The sequence below is a fragment of the Protopterus annectens genome, chromosome 8.part1 (genome assembly GCF_019279795.1).
Source record: "Protopterus annectens isolate FY-2018-M chromosome 8.part1, PAN1.0, whole genome shotgun sequence".
Classification (NCBI taxonomy): Eukaryota; Metazoa; Chordata; order Ceratodontiformes; family Protopteridae; genus Protopterus; species Protopterus annectens.
This window is the reverse complement of record NC_056742.1, coordinates 366558724-366577587: the sequence shown is the minus strand read 5'-3', so window position 1 is coordinate 366577587 and position 18864 is coordinate 366558724. Positions and strand designations below refer to the sequence as shown.

The 18864-nt window shown below is 39.7% G+C and overlaps 1 protein-coding gene across 3 annotated transcripts in view; it reads right to left on the bottom strand.

The window, feature by feature from the left end:
- The window catches only part of DNAAF1 (dynein axonemal assembly factor 1), a 1332504-nt gene that overhangs the window by 1231693 nt on the left and 81947 nt on the right, over window positions 1-18864 (bottom strand). For all 3 annotated transcript variants that reach the window (XM_044081943.1, XM_044081945.1, XM_044081944.1), the window contains exon 2: window positions 15625-15786. In XM_044081943.1, coding sequence (XP_043937878.1) covers window positions 15625-15766 — 142 coding nt within the window. In that variant the 5' untranslated portion in view covers window positions 15767-15786. The remainder of the gene's footprint in view (window positions 1-15624; window positions 15787-18864) is intronic.

Genomic DNA, 18864 nt, shown 5'->3' with positions numbered 1-18864 from the left:
AAAGGGTAATACAAAAAACTGATAATGTAAGCCAGACAAAGCAAACCTCAAAAATGTCCTAAAATTGGGAGCAATAGGAATATGATAAGTGTCCTTGAAATACAAAGTCACCATGAAATGGTGATCTGGAAGCAATGCTAGGACCAACTATACAGTGAGCATTTTCAATCTGGAACTTTTACAAAGGTGTTTAGAAATGAAAAAGGATGGGTCTCCAGGAGTGCTCCTTTTTTGGTACTTAAAAGATTCTGAAGTTCCCTTTGTGTATTGCAGGCAATGGTTCTATGGTCCCAGCTTCTACCATGTGATGGAGCACTGGAGGAAACTGCTCTGTCTGTCCAGTGAGTGCTAAGAGAATTCCTCTTGAAAGGGGTAGGATTTTCTATCCATTGCTAAGTGCATCTTCTCCATATTATTCTCAGAACCCATTTGTCTGGGACCACTTGCAGCCAGGCTGCAGGGTTGAGCAAGAGCCTGGAAAAAGGAGGAAGAAAAGGAAGGGCAGGAGGGAGGTGGTGGTGTTCTATGACTCTGCACAGTCATTCCTTTGCAGGTGGTTGATTATTTTCTTGGGAAAATAAAAACTCCTGTTTGATTTTGCAGAATTATCCTCCTACCATTTCCTTTTGGATCCCTGACTTCTGTTTCACTGGGATTTTTGTTTGTTTAGCCCCTTGAAGGAAGACAATTTGTTTGAGAAGAGCATGGGCACATGAAACATCTTAGATACCCCCATATATTAACTTCCCTCTATCATTCCACTGTTTAAGTATCTGTGTAACAGAGGGCCCAAACACAAGTTCAGAACTTAAGATGCATTCAAATTTTCAGCTTTTAAATCATCAGAGAAGTTCTGATTATATAACAATGCTTATAGTCTTATAACAAAAAAATCAGCATTTCTTGAGACTGTATCTGTACATTCTTGCACACCCCCAAAAGAAAGTTTTGAAACCTGAGTTGAATTAGAAATAATTTCATTCATATATGTTCTGCAGATAAAGATGAAGCAAAATGGTCCAAATTGCATGCATACTATAAAATAACAACTGTTCACATATAGCCTTGAGAATTTAATATTCTAAAGGCTAGATTAATAGAGTCATCCTTTTATCTTGAAGATCTAACCACTTTCCCGTTTTATGAGGGGGGGGATGTTTGATTCGATGAAGCCAAGGACTTTTTATTTAAGCATGCAGGTGGAGAGACTGCAGTTGGATCAGCAGTGAAATGAGAAGACAGAATTTTACCCAAGGATCCCCTATATTTCCCCTGATCCTTTTAGGGACTGCTGGAAGAGATGCTAGTGTCCTGCAGGCAGCTTTATAAACATCTTCCAAAGCCAGTAAGAGAGAGAGGATAGCCACAGACTTGGGCATCTCTTCCTCTATAAGGTCAGATACCATGGCTGATTCTGGGGTAGTTCCCGACTGCTCCCAAGCAAAAACATCACTAAATCTTTCCCTTGTATCAACTAGGAAATCACGGTTGTCCTCCATCAGATTTCTCTTCATTCGGTGCAACAACAGAAAGGTCTCTAGCCAAACTAGCATCAGAGCATGTATGGAAACACAACCGCCAGAATTAGCTGTCTGCAGAACACTCTTAACCAAGGATACCACAACAGCCATATAAACAGCTATAATCTAATCATCTGTATAATGAAACTTCTATTTCTTTTTTTGAACCTCACTACTAGATAAAATATCTGAGGACAGAGAATTAGGAGTATTACATCTGGCAAAAGGTTTCTTACCCAGGAATACTTCTGCACCTAAAGGGTTTGGCTCTGACATACCTGCACCAGGTACTGGAACAGCCCCGGTAGATGTCTTTGAACCCAGTTTCATAGTAGCTGGTAAAGCTACACTAGAGGGAGATGGGGCAAAAGGTAAATTGTCTGAGGGTTGAACATTGGCCCCCACAGAACCATTAACCACAGAATAAGGCATATTTTTCATTTGTTTTTTTACTTTGAGTGCAACTGGATTTGCTGGGGAGTATCAGAGTTAAGATCTATCAAGTTAAGGGAGAGAAAACACCTTCCTGAATAATAAACCTCTGTCAAACTGTCCTATTATCAAAAAGCAGCTTGAAATGTGTTCAAATTCTTTACAACTGACAGAAGTTAAAGCAATTCCAGTACACAAAATCCAACACCAAAGCAACCAATGTGCCTGACCAGTGAAATAATTAGCTCCATAAACACTTCAACCACATTAACCTGCAGAAAATAATGTTTAGCAGAGTTTATGGTCTGCAATATCTTCCCTTCAAAGATGAAATAAAAGCAGAGTAACAACAATAAAGATGGGCACAATTAGATTATGGTTCTGACTGCACAAGACAGTCCCTAGTGTCCAAGAGCACACATACACACTCCAGTTTTGACAGAAATACTAACAATTTCCACAGAAACAGTAAAATTAAGCATTTGTCAAAGACAGAAGCCAAATAAACACTGCTACAACAGAAATTCACACAGGAATTACTGTAAACCCTGGCAGAAATAAAATATTAAAAAAAATAATATGAAACCAACCAACAGAATTAGCTGTCTGCAGAACACTCTTAGCCTCTACTTCTAAGCCCATAAGTCAAAGCACCACACAATCCAACATTTGGGTCACTGCAGACTCCATCATGATACACACTCATCATGATGTCCCTCTCACCAAGCTGAGTAAGGAGAAAGTAGTAGTCAGTTGCTTATCAGGGACTAGGATCCGCTACATTAAGCACGCACTCAGGTCACTGGACAATAAGTACCAGTATGACTCAGTCATAGTCCATGTGGGAGTAAATGACCCGAGATGTACCTCTCTACACTATCTGAAGAGAGACATCATGGAACTCTTGGAATATGGGTACCAGGCTGGTGTCATCCTAACACTGAGCAGCACTGTACCTTCTCCAAGGATGCCACAATACGAACAAAAAATACCCGACTTTAATAATTAGTTTCTGGTGTCATTCTAAGGGGGTGCATATTTGTCAGCCCTCTAGGCTTCTGAATATTAGCTAAAACATTATCTTCCCCCATAGTGTCTATTTTAGCCAATGCCTAACTGAAAGTACTTCTGACATAGCAAATCAAAACCAAGAAAATCTAAAGGTATTACTGCTCAATGCTAGGAGTCTAAACAAAAACTCCATTCCCCAGAAGCTCTCTCTACCTTAGAGAATGCTGACATCTGTGCATTTACTGAGGGTTGAACATTGGCCCCCACAGAACCATTAACCACAGAATAAGGCATATTTTTCATGTTTCATGGTTTAAAGCCATGGAGAGCGTACCAACAGTGCAAAGTTATAATGTCATTCACACTTTTAGACCAACTACTACACAGAAAGGGACTAAAGGTGGTAGCTTTACCAATTTACATCAAAAATAAATAAAAACGCCTCAAGGCTGGCCAAACAACAATGCACTTGAGCTATTCCATGTTCAAATCACAATAGGCAAAATCCAATACCACCTCCTTGCAAGCTATAGGTCCCCCTCTATGACCCATGAAACCCATACCATGCATTTAAACTTATTGGAACCTCACCATCCAACCCAATACCATATTCATGGGCAACTTAATTACCCCACTTTTAACTGGGAAGCCTATATGATACCAAATGTACAGGCACAGAGATTCCTGGATTTTGTAAACACAAACTCCCTGGACCAGAAATGTCAATACACTAACCAGGGGTGCAACCCTACTGGATCTGGTCCTCACTAATATAGGAGAGTGCTGTATGCCCCCTTGTGTAATGTCTTCCCTAGAAAGGTCAGACCACATATGGTCTCCTTCGAAGTAAAAATAAAACCTGTAGCCCCAGCTAACCCTGGAAAATTCAGGAGCTACTCCAAGGCTAACTTCCTACTATTAAGTGATAACCTGGCAAAATTTCAAGCCCCCATAAACACTGAGAACACTGCTGCCTATGCACAACTGTTCACAGAAACCTTATACAAGCATGTTAATAGCTGCATAGAGGCAGCTGCACCCAACAGGAAGAACTACAGAACTAACAAAAAACAAGCCATCTTGGTGGAATCACAAAATCAATAGACATGACAGAAGGAAAAAAATCATGGTAAAAAGGAGGTGTAGCATCCAGCAGGATAAAAGCACTCTCACCAAACTAAACACACAACTCAGAGGACAAATAAAGTCTACTAAAACCAAATTTGAGGTAAAATTGATCTCCCAAGCAAAGGACAACCACAAGGCAATATTTTGCTATATCCACATCCTCAAAGGCAATTCACAATTGTGTGCAGAGCTCATTGTAAATGGAGCCACCTATACGGAGACAGAATATATAGCAAACCTACTGGCCAAAAAATTTAGCTCCAACTTTGCCCTTCTGTCCCCCTCAATCTTCCCTCAAAAAATACCATCAAATATACCCCACCCCCCGCTATCACTAGGGAACAGGTACTTAATGATCTCGCTATAGCCAAGGACACTGCATGAGTGGGCACAGACAATATTGCATGATGCCATCTAAATAGCATGAAACATGATCTATCAATCTGTCTGGAATTGCTATTTAACTGTAGCCTCCAAACGGGTTTTGTGCTTCATGACTGGAGAACAAACAATCATCCCTCTGCACAAAGGTGGGCCATCTACAGACCCATAAGTTGCACTATTCTTGTATGGAAAACCATGGAAGGAATTATCATGGAAATGATCAATAATGATATAGTATACCTCCAGGCACTGGAGCCAGCCCAATTTGGTTTTGTCAGGAGCAGGTCATGCCTACTCAAACTTTTGGAGTTCTTTGAGAAGGCCACCAAAGCAATGGATGAGAGCAAAATGGTTCACACTGCCTATCTTGACTTGGTCAAGGCATTTGAAACAATACCCAACTTGGGCTTTCTTGACAAACTCATGAGGTAGGTACAAACCCATATGACACCTGGTGGATGGAAAACTGGCTCACAGACAGGACCCAGGAGAGTTCACCTCTACAAAGAGGCCAGTCACAAGTGGTGTCCCTCAGGGATCGGTCCTTGGACTGCTCCTTTTTGGCAATGGCGTCCGTGAAGTCAATGCCAATGTCAATGGTCTATGGATTACTAAATCTGCAAATGATTACAAATTAGAAGCTGTCATTGAATCCCACACCAACACAAATGTTCGCCAGGAAGGACCGACACAGACAAACAACTGGTGTCAGAGCTAAGGACTAAAACTAAATGCCAAGAAATGCATAATACTATTCTTCGGGAAGTCATCCACCCCTGATAATTTATTATATTGACAACACACCCCTTAGAGTGGGCACAGTAGTCAGGGATTTAGGGACACACACAGACAGTAATCTAGACTTTAACCAAGTATCTACAGTAGTAAGAAAAATCATTATATATTGTGCAATCTATAAACAAAAGTACGTCATCTAGGTCCAAGGAAGTCATTGTTTCACTGTATTGAGCACTCATCGGACCGGCCATTGAGCACAATTCCTCCTTTGGTATGTACCAACTCAAACATATCCAACAAATAGAACATCCACAGAGGTTCCTCACTAAAAGAATACAGGGAGTAAGTAAAATGTCCTACGGAGACCGCCTCAAGGCTCTATCCCTGTGAGAGAGTTAAAGCTTGTGTAATACATTATGTATAGGCTGCTGAGGGGAAATGGCATACAGGGCATTGTTAGACCCCACTCTGATGGACCTCCTGCATATCCACAAAACAACCAGCACCAGAACTACCCATTCTAAAAAATTAAACCTTGCCTGTGATATAAATAGGACCTGCTGGAGAGACAGGAATTGTATCCCAAATATTACCCTGTTTCTGGAACAGGCTCCCCATCCAAGTGAAGCAGAGTTCCTCCCTAACCCAATTCAAGTGTAACTTGGACAATTGGATGGGGAATAGGAAATTCATCACTGGCTTAGCACCTATGTCTCTAACGTACACAGACAACCTGTAAATGGTTCATATCCTTAAACTCTGAGCTTTGGCCAGCTAAGACCTATATGAAATCAAATCAACTGGACGTATAAGTGAATTTAAGTAAATCTTTATCTGCACCTTTTTCAAATAATACAGCATTTAAATTGATTTTTTGTGTTGCATTGAATACTATCTAGCTGGACGTTGTGGCTCTGTTTTTTTCAGTTAATGCTTATTAGAATTCTTGAATAGCCAGTGATAAGTGGGGGTATTAGCACTTTTTTTTCAAATAATACAGTATTTTAATCGATTTACTTGTGCTACATTGAGTACTATCTAGCTGGAAGTTGTGGCTCTGTTTTTTCAGTTAGTTCCCCACCCATCCTCCCTGCTTTTGTTTTGGTGTTAATCTTGGTGGCTTTGAAACTGCCCGCCCCTCTTGTAAATTTGCATTTGGATTATCCTCTTGGGCCCATCTCATTTGCTCACTCAAAAAAAAAATTGCACTTTTTTCATCTGCTTTTACTGTATTTGTGTTTCTTCCTACTTTATTTTGCTTTTGCGTCATCTTAAAAGTACTCAATTGTATTTATTACTGCTTGGTGTAACAATCATTCTAAGCCTTTTGGTTTAAGCACTTGGGCTTCAGACCAGTTTTACATTAAGAAGGTTTGTGGTCTGCACTGTTGTGGCAGGACAGGTAGCTTACATCCTTCTAAGTTGGGAACTGCTGATTGAAGGCTCAGTGTCTGTTATTCTAAAAGTGTATTAGTTCTGGTTTAAGGACTTGGGCTTCAGGCAAGTTATTTTACATTAAGAAGGTTCGTGGTCTGCACTCTCGTGGGAGGAGAGGCTGGACTCTGCCCTTCTGAGCTGGGAATTTCTGGTTAAAGGCTTATAGTGCCTGCATATTTGAACTGTTTCTTACTGAAATTGGTGCGCCTTGTTTGCTGTAGCATAGACTAAATACAGGCCTGCTGAATCTAGCTTTGTTTGCATAACTTGAGCACTAATCCAGGCCTTTTTTTGAGAAGGTTCCCCTGCACCCCAGTGGCAGGAGTGTGCAGTTAGAACTTGTCTGATTGAAGACTACAGGAACAGGGCTCAGTTTTGAGATTTTTTTACTGGTTAATTGGGTAATTTGTTAAAAAGTCTTTTCTGATTGCTTGTAGTCATCTAAAGCTGTTTTAAGTGTATTTTTACTGTTTGTAGTCGTGTAAAGCTGTTTTAACTGTACTTTTTTTTACTGTTTTTGCCTTATGTTTTCAAAAAAAAATTTTTCCTTGTTTCCCACCTTTGTAAGCTAGTATAGTCCAGTTTTCAGTCTAGTGTTGAATTCAGGGTTGTGTTACAATTTTCTGAGTTGCCCATACCTTACTTGGACAGAGGGATTTTTCTCTGTTCACCTGTGAGAGAGGGAGCTTTGAGCATCCATCTGTCCCTGGAGGAGTGGTTCCAGCCCAGAAGTTAGTAGTTTATAGGGCATTTTGGGCTAATTTCTCTCTATTTCATTTCCCTGCTGTAAAAACCGCGTTTGCACAGTTTTGCATATCCGGGGCAGCACCGGTTAGCTAGGGCTAAATTTATCTTGGCTCCACAAGTCTCCTCTTCAGTTTTTCCCTTGAAAGTAGTCTAACTCTCAACCTAAGCATTTAAAAAGCATCCTACAGTCCAGCACTTGCTCAGACCTAATAGCAAGCACTAATATACCCCGACACTTGATTGCCCAGCAGGGCAAGGCTCATTATTCACCCCTCACCAACCAAGCGACTAAGCAGCTCACCCTACTATTCAGGCATGACCAAAGGGCAATTTCAGGTATACTCTCCAGTCCAGCTGGTGAACCTGGGTATCCTGAGGCAATGTTACAACTGCCTCATGTACACAGACAACCCTCTCCTCCTACCACAAAACATTAACATATGCGAGAGATGCAATCATATAGCTAAACTGGAGGCTAAGCTCTCTCCACCCCAGACTGGAACAGGCAGTCATGAGGAGAAGGTTTAACATTTGCACCAAACCTCCAGCCTCACATAGACATACTAAACCAGCACTGGCAAAAAATACACTAAAATACACAAAATCATACTTGGAGGCTCTAAATAAAAACCGGCAAAAGCATCACAGACCTCCAAAGCAGACACCCAAAAAACCTGCACCTCCCGTCACAAACCAGACAACACATAAAACATAAAATCAGTGTGCCGCACAATCACAGCCCTTAAGGCGAAATAACATACCTAATACACTAGTAATAGGTGACTCTATAGTCAGGCACACCGACGTCCCACTCACTAGGCTGGAAAAGAAGGTTACTGTTAGCTGCCTGTCGGGAGCCAGAATCCACCACATAACACAAGCACTCAGGTCACTCCAGAACAAGTACAAATATGACTCTGCCATTGTTCATGTTGATGTGAATGACCTAAGACGTACCTCCCTGGACTACATGAAAAGAGACATGGAAGAGCTCTCTGATCATGTAAGCCCAGGCGGGTATGACCATGACCCTGAGTAGCGTCCTTCCCTCACCAAGAATGATACTGCAGTATAAAGAAAAAATGATCAATTTCAACAATTGGCTAAGCTTCTGGTGTCATTCAAAGGAGATCCAGTGTCTGTCAGCCTGGGTCAACATGCTTGACATGCCTCATTGCTTCGCAAGAGACGGCTTGCACCTGTCACCCCTAGGCTTTCAAATACCGGCCAAGGCTCTTGCTGCCCCCATAGTGCCTTTTTTAGGCAAGGCTCAAAAGTCAAACCCACCTCCGTAAACAGCACAAATAAAAAATAAGGGTTATGCTACTCAACGCCAGGAGTTTAAATCTCAAAATGCATGCGCTCGAAGCACTCCTCGGTATGGAGTACATAGACAGCTGTGCAGTAACTGAAACCTGGTTCAAGGCTCCACAGAGCACCCCAGCACTACCGGGCTACAACTCATACCACACATTTCAGCCACAGAACATGGACCGAAACACAAAAGGAGGGGGTGTATCCATATTCATCAAGGATACCTATACTTCCAGGTTAGTGGCGCAGCATGATACCTCCGAGATCATCCATGTGCAACTAACATCAGGCAAATCTGCAATGCAAATTGTGGCCTGCTACAGATCACCCTCTATGACCCAGGACCACCACTCCGCCTTTCTGGAGACACTGGAAAACATGAAGGTCCTACCGAACACCCTGATATTGGGCGATTTCAATTACCCTACCGTTAACTGGGAAAACTACTCAAGTACAAACTCCCAGGTCTAGCGCTTCCTGGAATTTATCAACTCAAATGCCCTGGATCAGCTGGTAAACCCCCCTACCAGAGGTGAAAACATATTGGACCTGGTCATCACCAACATGGGCGACAGGTGTTCCACACCAGAGGTCAACTCGTCACTGGTTAGATCAGACCATAAACTAATCATTCTGGATGTCCACACCACACCACCCCCTCCAACCAAGGAAACCACAGTGAAAAACGTTTCTATAGCAAACTTCATCTTACTTAAGACAGAGGTGGTAAGTTTCACAGCCCCCACGCTAAAGGATAACAGTGTCCAAGATGCAGGAACCTTTACAAATGCACTCTATGAGCACCTACAAGGATGCATGGATCATGCCATCCCTAGCAAAACCAAGACTCACTCCCCTAAGAGAAGGAAACCAGTCTGGTGGACCCCTGCCATAAACAGGCTATACAATAGAAGGAGGAAACTAGTTCAGAAAAAAAGCAAATCCCAAGAAGGAAAGACATCCCTGATCAGTATCAGTAAGAAACTAAGGTCCCTCATAAAATCCTCCAAGGCTAACTTCAAAAGAAAAATAGCCAAGGATTTGAAAGATAACCACAAAGCCTTCTTTAGCTATGTCAAGAATCTAAGTGGCAACTGACAGATATGCTCTGAGCTAGTGCAAAATAGCACAAAATATACTGAATCCACTGATATTGTCAACATCCTGGCAGATAGATTCAGTGCAAACTTCACCCCCCTCTCACCCCCAAAAGGGCCCACAACAATACCGGAAAAGTGTAGTGTCCTGGAAATCACAGATGCACAGGTGAAAACAGCCCTTTCAAAAGCCAAAAGCACAGTATCAATGGGGCCAAATGGTGTCCCAGGCTGCGTCTTGCATGAACAGAATGAACTAATCCCCCACCTAAACACACTGTTCACCCTCAGCCTCTCCACAGGCTACGTGCCCATAGAATGGTGCACAGCAATGGCTATTCCGCTCCACAAAGGAGGGGCCACAACTGACCCTGGTAACTATCATCCCATAAGCCTGACTAGCCTGGTCTGCAAGGCTATGGAGTGCATCATCATGGAACTCATTAACAAAGACATTGGGAACCTCCAAACACTTGACCTGACCCAGTTCGGCTTTGCTAAGGTCAGATCATGCCTACTAAACTTGGTTGACTTCTTCGAGACAGTCACCAAGGCCAGAGATGAGGGGAAGGTAGTTCACACAGCCTACCTTGACCTTGCCAAGGCTTATGACACCATTCCCCACTCGGGAATTATAGAAAAACTCACCAGCCTGAACATAAACCCCTACGGTAAGAGATGGGTTGCCAACTGGCTTACAGACAGAACTCACACAGTAAGAATAGCGGGCTCCAGGTCCGACTCTAAACCAGTCACAAGTGGTGTTCCACAAGGCTCGGTCTTGGGACCCCTACTGTTCGGCATATACTTCTCAGAGGTACAGGCAAACACAGGAGGACTATGGCTAACTAAGTTCGCTGATAACTGCAAACTGGGAGCCATAACTGACTCTCCGGCTGACACGGACATTCTCCAAAAGGGCCTTTCTGAGACGGACACCTGGTGTCAAAGTCATGGTCTCAAGCTAAATACCAAAAAATGCATAATCATCCTGTTTGGGAAAAACAAAACACCCATGAATTACCACATAGGTGACAGTCCCCTTAATAGAGAAGAGGTAATAAGAGATCTGGGGACTCAGGTAGATAGTAATCTCTCCTTTGACAATCATAGTGCCAACGTAGTTAGGAAATCCTTCTATGTAGCTCATCTAATTACTAAAGGGTTCGCATCTAGAAATAAAGAGGTTATAGTGCCCCTCTACTCATCACTCATCAGACCCATCAGAGTACAGTGCCCCGTTTGGGATGTACCTCACAAGACACTTCCAACAGCTGGAAAGACCACAAAACTACATCACCAAGAGGATTACTGGTCTCAAACATATGTCCTATGCAGCACGACTGGAAAAACTCCAGCTGTACTCAGTGGCATTTCGCTTACTCAGAGGTGATCTCTGCCTGACTTACAAAGTCATGTCCAACTCAGAATTGATGGACATGCTCCACCTAAAGAAATCCAAGTCACTGCGAGCCACTCGCTCTAGTGAGCTAAACTTCGCCACAACAATAAATAGAACATGCTGGAGGGATAGATTCCTGTCACAGAGACTCCCCATGCTTTGGAACAAAATTCCTAACTACATTAGGAAGAGCCCCTCATTAACACTCTTCAAGAGAAACCTTGACGAGTGGATGGGTAACAGAAAATACACCCCTGGGATCACTTCATTGGCTCTTCTTGACAGAGGCTCAGTTAATTAATCAATGGGGGGGTGAAAGCTGACACACCCTGGCTAGGCTTATAAATGCCCTCGGGCAGATAGCCTAGTACCTACCTATGAACTTATAAACAGATCCCCCAGGCCCCTCCTTGTAAATGTTTTATCTCCCAAGCCCCAGCTTACACTTATCAAGGGTACCAGAACTTGTCAAAGATTTGGGATACATGGCTAGGCTTAAAAAGGCCATTGTAGTTGTTAGCTAGTAAACACCTATGAACCTATAAAGGGGAATAGTAGCATAAAAAGAGAAATGAAAGATAAAAAAAGGTAATAAAAAAGAAAAGTCAAAACAAATTATGGAAATGGTTGTAAGTTATATAGAGGAAATGTTAGCCATGATATAAAGAAATGGGAAGTAAAAAAATATCAGCAAAACAGAAAACTTGGAAAAGAGGTTACAGTATATGATTTAGAAAAAAAGTATTTAAACAGTTAACTGCAGAATCAGCAAGTCCCAGATGGTATTTGGTTTGAAATGTATAAAAATCTAGGACAGCAGAAACACTATTTAATATGTGTAGTCAATAAAAGGTTAAATGAAGGATCAAAATATAAGAAATTGTGCAATGGAGTATTAAAATGAATATGAAAAAGGGGGAACGAGATGATATAAAAAACTGGAGACCAATAGTTTTAAATAATACGGACTTTATTTATGAAAATAATATAAAAGATATTTGAAAATAAGATGCAATATATAATGGAGAAATGTATTTATGGTATCAAAGGAAAGGGATGTCATGAATTACTAATTATAATTACAGAAATTATAGATGATATAATTAGAAAGAAGAAAATAGAAAACGTATTGTAGGCGACATTAACAAGGCATTTGATTCAATGCAGCATGATATATTATGGAAAACAATGGATATGTACAATATTAATAATTAAGTCAAGCAAGAATGTAGAACAGCTTATAAGAATAATAAAGTAAGAGTTTTAATTAATGAATGGATAAGTAAAGAAATAGATATGAATAATGGTATAAGACAAGGGTGACCTATGAGTAGTATTTTATTTGCTTTGGACATGAGCACAGTAGTTAAAGAGGCAAACCGGAAAATGAAGAATGCAAATTCTAAAATTCAAACAGAAGTTAAAATTCCAGTCATGTTGTTTTATGCAGATGATATTATAACACCTAAAATAAAGAGCAGATGAGTGAAGTCATTATTTATTTACTTGAAAGTTTAAAATAAAAAGGTATGATACTTAATAAAGAAAACAGTAAAGGCTTGGTGAAGCAATAAAAATACCAGGTATACATCTGTTTTAGGGATAAAGTATGATATGGAAGACTGTAAGGAGGAGTGTAAATTAATAATAAAGGAAAGAAAATATATTTGTATATTAGGGAAAATGTACAGATTAGCATATAAAAAAGTGTGTTTGATAAATTCAGTATTATTAGGAAAAATAGCATGTTTGTCCAGTATTATGATTCCTAGAAGATATGAAAAACTTTTGCTATAAATAATTTTCTCATTTATGTGAAGATCAAGACTAAATTTTATTAAAAGAGGTGTTTTATATATGAACAAGGAAGGAGGAGGATTAGGTATGATAAATCCAATAGTTTATGCTGCTTTGTTAAGCTTATATAAGGTATTGAAATGGTTCAATGAAGAAATAAGAAATTAGTAAAAAATATATTAAAGTATACATAAAAGGAATGTTAGGATAATTTAAGAAATAACAGAATATTTAAGTGAACAAATAGAAAACTATCAAGATAAGAATGTGGAAAATAAAAACTGAAGAACTGGAAGAAGATAGAAATGTATGGTATAATAATTTTATAAAGAAATATTATTGTATTAAACCATGGGAAAATGTTTCACAAGTAAAAGATTAAAGTAATTAAAGAAAGAAAAAAGTGGTGAAGATATAATGTTGAATGTCAAAATTTTTTGTGGAGATTGGGAATAAAGAAATTACCAGTTAAGGCAAATATGCCTTATAAAAAGAAAAATGAAAGAACATATTTATATTGTGGAGAAGAAGAAACAGCAGAACATGTTTTCTTGAAATGTGAGAGAGTTAAAAATTGTGGAATACATTATGTATAGAAATGTTTTTTTTGAAAATATCAAAAGTTATGAAGATATAAAAATGAACATGATTGATTATGGATATTATGAAAACATAAGTAAGATTCTGAAGATAGATATGGATAGGAAAGTATTTTATGTAATTTGGGTAATATGAACTGAAAGAATTAATGAAATCATGGTTAATGGAAAATGGGTATTGGCAGTAATACTAAAATATGGCTGTATAAAAAGGAGTGGGGCGCAATATTAAAATACAGAAATGGCAAGTTTTGATATGTAAAATCTGAAAATGAATACAATGATTGTATAAATATGTATATGTATATATATATATATATATATATATATATATATATATATATATATATATATATATATGTAAAATAAAGGACTCCTGCTCTTTTTGATAGGTACTGTGGGATCTTTTACATCCACCTGAGCTACCACTAACTCAAGCAGATGGGACTTGGTTTAACATGTCATCCAAAGGATGGCACATTCAGGAGTGCAGCACTCCCCTTATGCTGCACTGCAGTATCAGCTATCGATCTACCCGGTGCGGGAAAAAAACCCACAGCCTTCTGCACCAAAGGCAGAGTGTACTACCGATTGCGCCACTGCCAAAATATGGATGACTGTAATGCACTGTATTTTCAAAATGAAGACCTCTGCTGAGATCAGGGTGTGTGGTTCTGAATGTGGAGTGTTGTGTCAAAATATTAAGACAGTTGTTGTGAATTGGTAATATTTCTGCAGATACAGGGTATGTGTGACTGAAATATGGGAAACTGCATGGCCAAGACGACTTATTTGTAATTAATGATTATAGCTTCCCTGAGATTATTAAATGATTGCTTGACAATTATGACTTGGTTAACTGGGTTTTCTTGCCAAGTGTTTTTGGATAAATATCAGGAATTTTATTTCTTCTTAGTTCAGTGCACTACTCAATTAAGTTAGAGTAATAGAATGCTACTGACAAGATGGCACCTGGGCAGATAATTGACAATGTACATTTCTAATTAAGAGAGACTACATTTCTATTAAGGGTTTGTCAGTGGATGGATGAATCTGTACGTGGTAATTAAAAGATAAAGAAAAGTCTACTGAAGGCTATCAACAGACTGAATAAGTTAATAGTATGGTGACAGTTGAGGTTCAATGCAAAAAAATGCAAAGTACTGCACTTAGGCAACAACTACCCTAATTTTAAGTATCAGCCTGGGAAATGGCTCTGATGGCAAGACAGCAGGAAAACAATCTGAGAGTGATGATCACATCAACACTGGACCAAGTGGAGAAGACCAAAAGGGTACTGGAAGCAGCAAATGAATGTTGGGATGTACCTTCAGGGAGCTAGATTCTAGATACAAAGAGGTAATATCATCACACTAAAGGGCATTGGTCAGATCATGCCATGAGTACTGCATCCAGTTCAAGTGACCATATAAACAGAAGGACATCAAGCTCTGAAAAGAATTCAGAGAAAAACTACCTGGAAGATCCATGTGATGGAGGGGAAGAAAGAGGACTAAAGGCAAGAGGAACTAGAGCTATTCTCACCTGAAATGAAGAGAGACAGATGGAATACTGGTGCACATACTAGTGTAGAGGAGAAATGACCATTCAAAGCAGGCAGGTAAGAAGGGGAAGTAGGAGGGTACAGACAGCAGACTGCAGTGACTAACTACTTCTTAGATATCCCAATGCACTGCTTTACAGAGAGGGTTATGGTAGGGAGGGAATCCACAGAGCATTCAAGAGGGCATGGGACAACTGGAAAAGGGATAAGTAGAAGGTAAGGTATTGAGGTGAAACTGGAATGCTAAGGCATTTAAAAAGGCATACTAGATATGCTTATTGTCAACATCTAACATTAAGCAAATGTGATGTAGTTTACAAGTGCTACTGAACTACCTTCATGCTTGAATATGAGGCTATTTATTACATCTATTTTTATTCAGAATATTCGCTATTCTTTTAAACCAAACAGCAGTTTTAGCAGGATGCACTAAATCAAGTAGTTCATACTCTACCTGTCAGTTCAGCTGATTTATCGACATGCTCCTGCTGTTCTTTATTTTCATTAGTGCTCATCATCTCTTCAGACTCTGGCCAACTATTCCCCTCTTCAGTTACAGCATCACTCTCATCAGAGACCTTACCAAAAGGCTGCATATCTTCACTCACTGCAAAACCTGAATTATCAAAAAAGATAAATGAATTTCAGCTTTTCTTTCTACATCCTAGTAGTTAGTTATATGCTAATATTAACTTGTAATATTTTTGAGAATTCACTGTTAAGCCTTAGTATTACTGTGGGTAATGACATATGCTTTGTACAATAATAACAATTTTTTAACAAACATTTTGAAATATATAATAATGTTTTTAGAAGCATGTCACTCAGCAGTGCTAAGAAATCTTACTCACCTACCAGAACATGAGCTTTAGCAGATTACAACTGGGGGATTTAGATGGCTGCTCAGGGCATGCAACTCCAGGGGGACCCATGATAAGCACAGGAGTAGTGCGGCTACTTTGAATTGGACATAAGCCCTCACTGCTGTTCAAATCAGACAAATCAGTGGTACCATATGGTGGAGGGTCATTTGAACCCAACCAGTCAACCAATCGATTTGCATGCTTTGTGCTCCTTGACATCTCATGATCTGCTTGAATCACAGGACATCAAGGAGCAGAAACCTCATGAATATTAAATGGTAATGGAATAATCATAGTCCAAAAGAGTAGCCATGGAGGTAGCCTAAGACAATTTTTTTAAACAGGCAATATGGGCACCAAAAAGCTTTGCACAGCAAGTATTTTGCTGTGAGAGCTGGTGAGCAACTGTGTATGTATAAAATGGAAAAGAAATGTGTTACTGTATGTTCCTTCATTTATCTACCTAACTACCCATCTCTCTGTCTTTCTTTATTAAGTTATAGTAAGACATCACAAATGTACACATGCAACATAGTAACTGATGGGTATAGAGGTTTTCTGCAGACGAAAATGAATGACTGATGTAATTTGCTCATTACTCAGGCTTTCCAAGACTATGTGTTTTTCATGAACCAAGTTGGAATACTTAACTGTAGCTCCTGTTTGTGTGAAAAGAAGTTGAAATAAATGTTGCCAATATTTTTTACCACAATTAGATGGCTAAAGTTACATGCAGTCAGCAAAGGGTCTTTAGCTGCTGCGTGGGAGGTAAGTGTAGCTGAAAGTACCTTACAGTCTTGTCATTTGCTCATCTGAAACTGTCATTAACCTGGTTTTGCAAGACTAATGTGCGCATTTGTGTGAAGTACGTTTGAATACTTTACTATAGCTACTGTGTCTGTGTGGACCAATTTTGAAATACATTGGTGTCATTAATTTTATCACACTCAGACATCAGAGTGTATTTTGTCAAATGGCTATAAATGCTTGATGGGGGTGGGAGGTTTGTCTGTGGATAAAAGGATGAAAGTAACATCTTCATAATAGCCGCTTACTTTAAACATCTTCAGTCTGGTTTTGCCAGACTGGTGCACATTAGTGTGAACTTCACTACAGCTACTGTGCGTTTATGTAAAACAAAACTGAAACGCATTACTGGGACCACAAGCAGCTATCATCATCAACAACATTTTCCCACTGTTACAAGGGACTGGGGTACCTCATCAACAGTTACCACTTCTCTCTATTCACAGCCACTCACCTACTTGCTTTGAAAGTCATGCCTGCCCATTTCAGGTCTTCTTTCATAGAATAAATCCACCTGTTGGTTAGATGTACTTGTCTCTACTTGCCTTCTTACGGTCTCATCCAAATCTACTTTGGAAAATGTCTTCTGCTTTCCTGCACATATGAGAAAACCACAGTAATCTATTCCGTTTGATCTTCTCTGTAATGGGAACAACTCTGGCTTTGCCTGTGATGTCATAATTTCTTTGTTTGTCCTACAGTGTGCTTCCTACAACCCCCCCTCAGGCATTTTATCTCCATCACTTATACCTTCCTCAGTTATTCTGCACTCACTGCTAGGTTTCTCTACCATACAAAAATACTATTGCACCATTGTTTTGTATATATTTCCAGATTTTTTTGTCAATTTTCTGTCCCACACTACCACTGACACTATATGCCTGTTAGCTGTAGCACCTCCAATTCTAGCTTTGACCACCTCATTCAGACTTCTCTTCTTTTCAGTCATCCCTTCCAGTTATCTGAAATTATTAACCTGTTCAACAAGTTTCCCTATCTCAAATTTCAGTTTCTTCCAATTCCCCCAACCCCTTTTACAACCATATATGTTTGTTTGCATGCTGTCTTGTCATTAATCAGATTTAAAAAACACACAATCCGCTGGTCGGTACAATAAAGGTGTATCCTCCAAATGAATCACACTCCAAAAAGTATTTCAAAACTGGATAGTAGCTTTAATAAACAGACGGACACCAACAGCACAAGGTACAACAACCAAAGATTAATCAGATTTATACAACATGCCTTCAATTTTGCATCACATTCCCCCAACATATGCTAAGGTTCCTGTTCAGAGTTTGCTTTTAATGCCACATTGTCAGCATACACCAGTTTTGTTGATACATACCCTCTAATCTGTTTGATCATGTAATCTACCACCAGTATAAAAAATGTGGGTTCAGAGCTGAGCACTGATGCACACCTAATCCTAATGGGAATCTATCTAAGAGTTCAAATAACATTCATACTTGTATCACTGGGTCTTTGTACATAGCCTGCACTAAATTCTACCAAAGTTTCAGGGACTCTGAATCATTAACATTCACTTCTGTATCAGTCATGTGGTTATTCTATTCATTTTTACCAGTTTCAGTCAAAATCCAGCAACGGAATCACTTAAATCTTGTACTGAATACATGGCATATAAGTTATTCTCAAACTGCCTATAGTGAGGTTTTTTTTGTTTTTTGTTTTTTTATAGGTTCATAGGTGTGTACTAGGCTAAAGGCCCTGGATCCTTTACAAGCCTAGCTCATAGGATTACCCAGGCATCGTGCCACCCGACCTTAGTTCCCAGTGCCTCTGTCGAGTAGAGCCACTGGAGCGATCCCCGGGGTGAATTTTCTATTTCCCATCCACTCATCAAGATTTCTCTGGAAGAGGGCCAGTGAGGTGCTCTGTTTGACATGTATGGGAAGTCTATTCCATAGCATGGGCAGTCTCTGGGTTATGAACCTGTCCCTCCAGCATGTTATGTTAAATTGTGGTAATGAGGTTGACTTTTTTTTTTAAGCATTTTATAC